This window comes from Prunus mume, linkage group LG2, assembly GCF_029339155.1.
Source record: "Prunus mume cultivar Tortuosa linkage group LG2, ASM2933915v1, whole genome shotgun sequence".
Taxonomy (NCBI): domain Eukaryota; kingdom Viridiplantae; phylum Streptophyta; class Magnoliopsida; order Rosales; family Rosaceae; genus Prunus; species Prunus mume.
This window is the reverse complement of record NC_142699.1, coordinates 38,032,081-38,042,155: the sequence shown is the minus strand read 5'-3', so window position 1 is coordinate 38,042,155 and position 10,075 is coordinate 38,032,081. Positions and strand designations below refer to the sequence as shown.

Here is a 10,075-nt window from a genome sequence, read left to right as displayed (position 1 = left end):
TGCGAGGAAGTGTTTGACAAAGAAGACACTCCACTTCTAGCCAGACCTCAAAAGTTCTCATCCCAATCTTTGAACCTTTGGGGTTGTTTCCTATTTCAACTGGGATTTCCCACGCTGATCCATTTAGCCCCTTTAAGCATTTTCGCTGATGTTGATCTCGGGGCTATGGGGGTTGTGATGGTGGAGGATCTAATAATTTTTCTGCAAAATAGGCTAGCTTCTACGTGCTTTTGGAGACTCCTCTGTTTTCTTATATGGTCTTGGTGTGGCTGTTTTCTTCAATGGCCTTGTGTGTGAGTTTCATTGCTTTGTTGTATGGATCATTTGGAGCTCTTGGTTGCTTTGTTTTGGTGAAAGGACCAAAGACATAATCACCGCCACTTTTGGGCAAAGCTTGGTGAGCACTCTGGTGCAGATGGATCTCTGTACCAAAGACATAATCAGCCACCATTATGACCCAATCGGATGCTAACAATGGCGGTGGGTTCTCTGTACCCAGGCATAAGGCGGGGAGAGAGAGAGACAGAGAGAGAGAGACAGAGAGACAGAGAGAGGCGGACGGTTGCTGATTGTCTTTTAATTATTTTTCTTTTTCATTTCTAAATTTCTAATTTTCTATGAATTTTAAACTATTTAAAAATAATAATTATTTAGTTAATCCATGTTACGTTTTTTCATTTGATATGTGAGTTCTACTTAAATTCCACATCAGCAATCTCGCACTAGCAGACTTTTTGACTGAATCTAATCGTAGGACAATTTTGATGTGTGAGGTGTACCATAAAAGACCAATAACTAAATATGATAATTTGACAAATCTCAGGAAACATTTGTGATTAAAACCCTAACAAAGAAAGTGCAACCACAGGGATGGAGGGAAATTAAACTACACTTCAAATTAGGAGTAATTTTCCAATGTGATCAAATTCACACACGGATGGAGGGAAATTAAAGTAGAGGTTATAATTAATCAGAGTCAAAATTCGAAAATTTAGATTTCAAAGTAAAATTACAACGATCAGTTTCAATGGACGTAAAAAATGAGACACTGCGAGAGCATACTACTACTCTGTTTTAATCAGATTCATATCCAAAAAAATAGACAGGATTTCGATCAAGGTTATCATCGGAATCAGAAGAATATTTAGAAGAGGAACCCTCACACCTGAAATTAGTAATATGAGAAGCAAGCTTATATATTTCATCATCGCCCTCGTCAAAACCTCTACAATCACTGACATCCAAAGCCACAAGTTCCTTGCAGCCCTGTAGTATTGTGACAACATTATCCCGTTCAATGTCTGCCCGCCTCAAGCTCAAGTGCTTAATATTAGGCACCGACTTGACAATTGCCAATGCCTCATCATTACACATATAGGCATTACCCACATGTAAACGCCAAAATTTCTTGCAGTGAATGCCGATCTCTGACAGAGTTTTCTCAATACCAATGCTGCTCCCCAAGAACAATTCCTCCAAATCTTTCCACTTTCCAATTAGTTCAGCAATCATTTTGTCAACGTACAGAGCCTTCAGGCGAGGACACCTGCAAACAATAGTTTAACCCTGTCATTTTAGGGTGACTGAAAAAATATTAAAGAGATAAAGAACATGATTAAATACCTACATCAGAAGAAACTCTTAAAAGTCAAAATACATAAAGCTAAAACCCAAAAAAATGCACTACTGATACACATTCAAATACTTTTGAAAAAGCTTACACATCTGCAACATATTTCATTGCTTCCAAGGAACAAAATCCAGGTAGCCTGACAACAGTAGCTTGCCCTCTGCTACGATTGACAACCACCTTTAGAAATGCAGTGACAGAGAAACGATCCTCATCAATTCGATATATACATCGAAACCTATCCATAAAGGTTCCAAGTTCACCCTCAGAACTCCAAAGATCGAGAGTTGGAAGGTCAAAGCCATCAAAACCACCAGGAAAAATGAGACATTCCCAGCATGAAGGACTCAGGGATGCTGTGTACCATGACTTGCACACAAAGGGAACATCCAAGAGTAGTGACTGCATCCCTACTCTTCCAAAAACATTCACCAAACAGTCCACATTTAAGTCCTCCCATCTTCGTTCATTCTCCATCTACAAGAAAGGACATGATATCAAATCATTAATGGGAAATAAAAACACCCAAATTATTAAGAAAACTAATGAACCGAAGATGGAATGAGAATCAGCTCACCTTAAATGTAAGATAAAGGCAATGAAAAGCGAAAGGATCGGCAATGACAAGCCATATTTACCAAAAACAAAAAGAAACGCAAAAACAAGCAGGATAACAAAAACTTGGGTTTGTTAGAAATGAAAAAGTGCAATTAATGTACAATAACTTGTATTTTGTAGTTAACATATATAGGACAAAAGGTAAAACTGACCTTTGCCTCCCAAAAGGAAGATTGATCTAGCAAATGTTTCTGGTGATAATCTATAAATTTCATTGGTCAAAGTGAGTAAACTATCAAGTAGGGAAACAATCAACGCCCAATTCAAAATAACTGGTCCAATAATATTTGGGATCGCCAGCAGACTTAACTGAGTGAGCCAATTCAAAAACAATTTTTTCTTCTTATCTTTCCTGAATATTGGGGCAGATTGAACTTCCAAACCACCCTCAACAAAATTTCACCCCATTTTTTAAAATTTAATTTCTCCATCTAAAGTCCTGATTCATCAATCAAAAAGGAATTTCATCTGGGAAAAACATTTTATCTGAAAACAAACAACTACATACATCTTTTCTTACAAACAAAAAAAACAAAATTAAGGTTCAAAAAACTCAGAACTGTCCAATGAAACAGAACAGGAACGATTGCTAAACAGAAAGCATATTTAAACGACGATAAGGAGCAGCAATAAGTAACGTGAGATGAAACTTACTTGGGTCCTGCTTGCTCCGAGAGAGTGGCTGAACGAACCAAACTAATTTCACAAGAAAGAAAAGTTGACGGCAGAAGAATGGAGAGAATGGGGCGGTACTTAACTGTAGAGGATTCATGGGCCAAAACCCAATTTGAAATTTGTTTGGTATGGGCTAATCTCGCCTATAGCCCAAGCTTTCCAAACATGTGGGTATGGCTCTTCAGATTCGACAAGGGGTTTGCATTGTTTCTATGGAGAAATGTCGGTTTTCTATAACTGTTGTATATTGTTGGCTTTATAATGTGTTATTGAGTTCACAGATTAAGGTAAACTTCACATTATTGTTCGAAAATTTATGCGCATGCCACAAGAAGTTACCATACCATAATGTTTCTCACAAATTTTCTTACAATGAAAACATCCAATAGGACCCCAAAATACAGCACAATCATCGAATATATATATATATAAAAGTTTGATACAGAAGCAAGCAGTCTTCTTTGTATTAAAAGTTGAAACGAATGCCCCAAGTACCAACTTTCAGAGCAAATAGAACGAAACAACCTCTAAATGAACAATTCTGCACCATGATCAATCAGAACTGTCTCCACCATAGTAGAACCCATCAGAGTGATAATACCCATCAGAGCCAGCATACTCATCATCGTCATAATCATCATCAGAATCATAATAATCTTCGAATACAGAATCATACTCATAGTAGAGTCTACGTCTAGAACCCTGACAGCTGAAATTAGTAATATGAGAAGCAAGCTTTGATATTTCCTCGTCTTCCTCATCAAAACCTATACAACCGCTAACATCCAAACACACAAGCTTCTTACAGCCCCGTAAGATTGTTATAAGACTGCCCCGATGAATTCTTGCCCCTCTCAAGCTTAAGTGCTCAATATTAGGCACCAATTTGACGATCGACAACGCCGCATCTTCACCTACTGAAGCACCACGTATATCTAAACGACGAAAGTTCTTGCAGTGAAGGCTGATTGGTGAAAGGAGTTCAGCAATAGTTATGCGACTTTTCAATGACAATGACTCCAAATTTTCCCACTTTTCAATCAGTTCTATAACCATGCTAGGTTGCAGAAACACTAGTTCACTGGGCAAAGACAAAGCCTTGAGGCTAGGACACCTGCCAACAATATAAAAATAAACGCAGGCATATAACTCTTGTACCAAATCAACTTGTGTAGTTTGAAATCGAGAAAAATATAAACTACAGAACCAAAAATATGCACTAATATTGAAACACATTGTAAAACTTTTTGAGAAAGCTTACACATCTGCAACATATTTGAATGCTTCGAGGGTACAGCATCCAGGTAGCCTGAGAAAAGTAGCACGCCCTTTGCTACGATGGATGACGAACCTCATAAATCCGGTGACAGTGAAACGCATCTCATCAATTCTATATTCATCTACAAATCTTTTCACAAAGCGATCATCGCTTTCAATGCTAGTATAGTAGTACTTGGTTAAAATTTCCGTGAAGTCGAGACTTAGCCAGCAGCAAGGACTGAGACTCGCTTTGTACCATGACTTGCACACAAAGGGGATATTCAGGAGCAGTGACTCCATACCAACCTTTTCAAAAACACTTGCCAAACAGTCCATGTCTAACTCCTCCCATCTTACTAGACGATTCTCCATTTGCAATAAGTAATGAAATGCAGAGAAATAGTTTGACTCCATATACCACATTTATACGGTCAGGATAACACAATTTTTGACACATATTTTAAGACACATTCTAAGCCATTAGATTGAGCCACTTTCAATGGCTGTGATTGAATTTTATATAGAGTGAGTATTGCATTTAAAAAGTTAATCAGTATGGGGAAAAGCACTAATAAAAAGTTAATCAATATGGGGAAATGCAAGGACTCAAACCACGCATGCGTGCAATATATCCAAGAGATGAGAGAAAGGCAACATGAGTATAATACAAATGGAATTCCCAGATAATTAATAACAAGAAGGACTAATAAAACCTTCGTGCTTCCCTCATTTCCCAAGAGAGAGGATACTAATATGCAACGTTCAGCTTTCTCGGTCTGGAAAGTGCATTGTTGGAACTCGGTTGGAATGCCAACCATCGAATAGAAACATTAAACTAAATAATAAATTAAGCTTAGACAATAAAATTTATTTTAAATCACCTACAACCCTTTTCTTTATTTTTTTATATTTAAAATACTTAATTTTTTCAAATAATATCCGATGATTATGATCCAATTAAGCAAGTTAGCTAATATAACTTAACATTTGATTTATTGTATTTTTTGAATTCCAAAACTACCCCAATTTATAAGTTAATGTGTTATTTGGGGGAGGGGGGGTAACTAATGACAGACGTTAAATTTGGAAAGATCTCCAAATAGTTTTAATGGATATAAGAATTAATTTAGAAACTTATTTGAAATTAAATATTAAATTCAACATTAACGTATTAGTAATCCTCTTATGAATTATACGACTAGTAATCTATTTTATTGTAGTTTTTACGAATAATAGTGTACATTCTAATTATGTTGAAAAATAATTTGATAATCTATTTATTGTTTTTTTAGAATTTTTTTTAAATGAACCTATTTTTTCTCTAAATAATGTACCTATTTTTTTTCTCTAAATAATGTACATTTTTTTCTCTAAATAAAGCACCTATTACTTGTTTTATGAAAAATAATTTGATCATCTTTTTATTGTTAGTTTTATGAAAACAATTTTCTTTAAAATGAACCTTATTTTTTTCTCTAAATAATTTAGCTATTTCTCTAATAATGTATACCTAGTAAAACAATTTACCTTGTATAATGAACTTATTTTCTTCTAAATAATGTACCTATTTTTAATTTATAAAAAAATGTGCATAAATTCAATTATACAGTGTACCTATTTTTTTTTTTTAAATTATTGTGTACCTATTTTTAATTTATAAAAAAATGCACGGAAATTTCAATTAAAAAGTAACTGACTTAGTTTTTATTTATTTTTATACCTATATTTTTATAGGTGTATATTTATATTTATATTTTTCATATGTACATTATTAGATATGTAATTTACAATTTTTTGTTTGTTTGTAATTTTAGGGGGTGATATGTTAGAGGTATAAAATAAGATGAAAATAAGATGAATAAACTGATAAATACAACGCCACCATGAATTGGCTTAAATAGAAAACAAAGAAACTCTAGAACCATAGGAGACCCTAGGTTCTAGAATATTCCTAAACTTAGCTAACAAGAAAATAATAAAAATCATATTAGTAAAATAATATCCTAATAGATAACTTATTCTTCAAAATATAAAATAAAACATTAAATTAAATACAAATCTTGACTGAATCATAATTGCTTCAAACTTCCTTAATCAATTAGAAAATCTCGCCGATATGTTTTCCTTCTTTTCGTAGCGCCATAATTGACATTTAGTTGGAATTTTCCTCTCTTGCACTATTTCCTTCCAACTTTGAGCCACTTTATTCTAATTAATTTTTCACACCATAATTGACCCACATATTTTGTCATGCATCAAACCCTTACACCTAAAATTAGAAATATGAGAAGCAAACATTGATATTTCATGGTCACCCTCATCAAAACCAGTACCACTGACATCCAAAAACACAAGCTCCCTACATCCCTGCAGTAATGTGATGAGATCACACCGACGAATGATTGCCCTCCTCAAGCTTAAGTATTCAATATTAGGTACGAACTTGACAATCGACAATACCTCATCTTTACATAATGAAGCACGAAAGACGTCTAACCTACGAAAGTTCTTGCAGTGAAGGCTGATCTGTGAAAGAATTTCAGTAATATCTGTGCTGTCTCCCAAAGACAATGACTCCAAATGTTTCAACTTTTCAGTCAGTTCCATAATTATGCTTGATTGCCGTAACACGAAATTTCTAGGCAAAGACAAAGCCTTGAGGCTAGGACACCTGCAAACAGCAGTTCATCATAAATATTGAATAGTATAAATTGAAGTACATGCCAAAGGGAAAACAAAAATAAAAATACACATCAAGCAAAACAAACCATTGAAATGCCAATAATTAAAATAAAATAAAATAACTTACGTATTTGCTACTAATCTCAGTAGTCTGTTTGAACATTCAGGTAGGCTCAGAGAAGTAGCATTTCCACGGCTACGACTAACAACAAGCTTTACAAAACCAGTCATGGAGAAACGGTACTTACTAATTCGATACTGACGTATGAATTTTCTATAAAAGGGAGTAGCGATCCAATATTGATTTTTTGCGAAATAAGAAAACCGAGCAACCATCAAACCATCATGAAAGTCCGGTAATATGAGACATTGCCAGAATGAAGGATCGAGGCTTGCTTTGTACCATGACTTGCACACAAAAGGGACATCCAAAAGCAGCGACTCCATTCCAACTCTTCCCAACACAATCAACAAACAGTCCACGTCTAAGTCCTCCCATCTTCTTTGATCCATCTACAACAAATCAAAACATAAATATTAGTCCAGCTATAAATATGATGAGGACATCTATGTCGAACCCATTAGGGTTTACAAAAGAAAGAGATGGAAGAGGAAGCCATTTAATTTGGTCTTTAAATCTGGCAATTTTTATTCTTGTGATTAGTTTCTAACTTGTTCTCTAAGTTTCCCAGATTTTAGTAAGATTTTTAAGTTTTCCAGATTTTAATAGGATTTCTAAGTTTCCTATTTTATTTAGGTTAGAATTTATGTTTTAGCAATGAAATTTTTATCCTATTGTCTCTAGGCTCTCACGTAATTCATTATGGAGTTGAGTTGTTGAGATATAAGAGAAGTTTATTTTCCAGAGATTGGGGACTACTTAGTTGAGGCGAAATGCCTTGGAGTGATTCCAAACCTATCTATTTTGTTTTATTTTCTATTTTCCATTGTTTTCGCTTCCTCTAAATTACCCAAATACTCAATTCACCCATATCCTACATCAAAATATATCAACACAGAACTAGATACATACATAAGCAAAATGCAAAAACCACAAAGAAGTATTAAACATCAGTAGAAAAAACTAATAATCTAAATTAAGAGAGAGCTAAGAAAGAATCACCGCAAAATCACACATAAGGCAATGAAATAAGAAGCGACTGCAAACCATATTGACTGCATATAAATAGAACACTTACCTTTTGGCTTGTCATAGAAGTTGTGGAAATATCAAGAACATATACAAGAGCTCTTCTTCTCAATCTGATCTCTCTAATTCTAGATGGGGTGAATACTTTAGTGTAGGTCGCGTAATTTTGGTTGAGCAGGAGCTCTTGTATTTATATGCATCTGTCTAGAAAGTCTTACCCATCAGGAAACTCTTTACCTGTCCTTATTACATTAATGAAACCTTAATCCACATGAAAATTCCCAATCCTTATATGATTAGGAAAGCACATTGAGTGGTACAAGACAATACAGCGACAGCGCAAACCATGCTAACCCTTTGTGGGAAATTCTTTTAATACATGCCTAATTAACTTTTACCCTTCCCGAGTTACTGTATTCAAATGTAGGAGAAAAGCTATAATGGCTCTTGTGCCTCCCGATTGACTTCGATTAATAATACCGGTAATGTTCATAATAAATAATACCCATTCGTTTCTTCATTAAATTTTTTAAAAAAATTACCGAATTGTTTTACCAAATATGGATTATCAAAAAAGAATGTTCATGGCTTTATCAAATTGACAGAAAATACTATTTATATAAAGAAATATCAAAATAAAGTATATATAGCGGTAACCATTTTGGCAATTTCGAAAATCAAAATGCAGGAAATAATATTACAAGCACGTTCACTAATTAAAGTTCAGTTAATTAGAATTATATCCATCGTTCACCATTTCGTCACAACTGTTTCCCGAGTCATCATCAAAAGCATAATCACAAGAGCCCTTAAAGCAGAAGTTACCAATGTGAAATCTCCAAATCATCCGGACTAAAACCTATACAATAACTGCCTTCCAGCGGCAGAAGCTTTTTGCAGCGCAGCAGTAACGCCATAAGATCATCCCGACCAATTTCCACCCTCCTAAAGATCAACTGTTTAATCTTAGGCAGGAAGTTAACGATTGCCATTCCCTCTCCAGTACAAAACACATCATTAGACACACATAAGCCACAAAAATCCTTGCAGTGAATGCTGATCTGTGAGAGGATTTCTTCGAAATCATCGCCGCTTTCCAACATTAACCACTCCAAATGTTTCCACTTACCAATCAGCTTTGGGATTACATGTGGTTCGTCCCCATGAAATGCCACAACCTTGAGATCACCACACCTGCAAACAAAATTTTACAATGACTCAGTTATATGGTGGATACATTTGAAAAGGAAAATGAACAAAATCCTCAAAAGAAACTTAACACATTCGAAAAATATTTCAACTCTGCTTTGAAGCAGATGGAGGTAGGCTGAGAACAGTAGCATGTCCTTTGCTACGACTGACGACAAACTTAATAAACGCACTAGTCGAAAACTTCCCCGCATCAATTTGATATTCATTGACAAATCTTCCCAAACAGAAGTCGTTGGGAAAAAATGAGACGTTGCCAGCAACAAGGATCGAGACTTGCTTTGTACCATGACTTGCATACAAAAGGCACATCGAAAAGCAGTGACTCCATACCAACTCTTCCAAAAATATTCATCAAACAGTCAGTGTTGAACTCTTCCCATCTTCTTTGATCCATCTGAAACAAATTAAATTAAAATTTAAAAAAGATTCAAATATGTAGGGATTTCAAAGGAAAATCGGAAAGAAAACTAATTATTCCAAAGAAACAGAGCCGAAATTACCTCAGCAATTCTTTTCCTCTTTGGCTTACGACTCTCTCCCCGATTCTCTTTTCCCCCAAACACTCCAATTTTATACATTTTCAAACCCTAGATTGAGACTCCAGAAATCCGGGGTAGGGTTTATGTATTGTTTGGACTTTGGTTGGTTGTTGTTGGGCCATTGGTCTTTTTTGTTGCTTTTGTTGGGCTCACCAATATTGTGAATGAAGGAACTCGACTAAAAACGGAACAGGCCTAGATTTCTCCAATTTGATCTTATTGAACTTACTTTGTGTATTGAGGGACACTACTTAAGCAAATTACATATTGTTTTTTAATGATCTGAACTGTCTAATTTTTAGATATCTC

General features: G+C 35.0%; 3 protein-coding genes across 5 annotated transcripts; all 3 read right to left on the bottom strand.

The window, feature by feature from the left end:
- Nucleotides 1-966: 966 nt before the first annotated feature.
- Nucleotides 967-3,043, bottom strand: LOC103322768 (F-box/LRR-repeat protein At3g48880-like). Of its 3 annotated transcripts, XM_089046803.1 has the most exons (4): nt 2,903-3,035; nt 2,401-2,450; nt 1,722-2,107; nt 967-1,546 (listed from the first exon to the last, which is right to left on the bottom strand). In XM_089046803.1, the coding sequence occupies exons 1-4, from the start codon at nt 3,018-3,020 to the stop codon at nt 1,075-1,077; spliced, it is 1,026 nt and encodes a 341-aa protein (XP_088902929.1). In that variant the 5' UTR covers nt 3,021-3,035; the 3' UTR covers nt 967-1,074. The 3 variants fall into 3 exon arrangements, with proteins under 3 accessions (XP_088902929.1, XP_016647406.2, XP_088902930.1); XM_016791920.2 differs by lacking the exon at nt 2,401-2,450 and having other exon boundaries at nt 2,903-3,043; XM_089046804.1 differs by lacking the exon at nt 2,903-3,035 and having other exon boundaries at nt 2,208-2,889.
- A 432-nt stretch (nt 3,044-3,475) lies between these two features.
- LOC148920245 (F-box/LRR-repeat protein At3g48880-like) lies at nt 3,476-4,555 on the bottom strand. Its single transcript, XM_089044572.1, has 2 exons — nt 4,185-4,555; nt 3,476-4,037 (listed from the first exon to the last, which is right to left on the bottom strand). Exons 1-2 carry the CDS (start codon nt 4,553-4,555, stop codon nt 3,476-3,478), a joined length of 933 nt encoding a protein of 310 aa, XP_088900698.1.
- Nucleotides 4,556-6,097: 1,542 nt separating this feature from the next.
- LOC148920244 (F-box/LRR-repeat protein At3g48880-like) lies at nt 6,098-9,279 on the bottom strand. The gene is made up of 3 exons (XM_089046505.1): nt 8,065-9,279; nt 6,993-7,378; nt 6,098-6,854 (listed from the first exon to the last, which is right to left on the bottom strand). The coding sequence occupies exons 1-3, from the start codon at nt 8,077-8,079 to the stop codon at nt 6,404-6,406; spliced, it is 852 nt and encodes a 283-aa protein (XP_088902631.1). The 5' UTR covers nt 8,080-9,279; the 3' UTR covers nt 6,098-6,403.
- Nucleotides 9,280-10,075: the final 796 nt, after the last annotated feature.

Bases quoted from the DNA above. Each gene is read 5' to 3' on its own strand.
- LOC103322768 (XM_089046803.1), bottom strand. From the start codon at position 3,020: ATGAATCCTCTACAGTTAAGTACCGCCCCATTCTCTCCATTCTTCTGC. The intron at 2,451-2,902 runs GTAAGTTTCATC...TGAAATTTATAG, and splicing joins TCGGAGCAAGCAGGACCCAA to ATTATCACCAGAAACATTTG. The intron at 1,547-1,721 runs GTAAGCTTTTTC...TATTGTTTGCAG, and splicing joins ATGAAATATGTTGCAGATGT to GTGTCCTCGCCTGAAGGCTC.
- LOC148920245 (XM_089044572.1), bottom strand. From the start codon at position 4,555: ATGGAGAATCGTCTAGTAAGATGGGAGGAGTTAGACATGGACTGTTTG. The intron at 4,038-4,184 runs GTAAGCTTTCTC...TATTGTTGGCAG, and splicing joins TTCAAATATGTTGCAGATGT to GTGTCCTAGCCTCAAGGCTT.
- LOC148920244 (XM_089046505.1), bottom strand. The intron at 6,855-6,992 runs GTAAGTTATTTT...TGCTGTTTGCAG, and splicing joins CTGAGATTAGTAGCAAATAC to GTGTCCTAGCCTCAAGGCTT.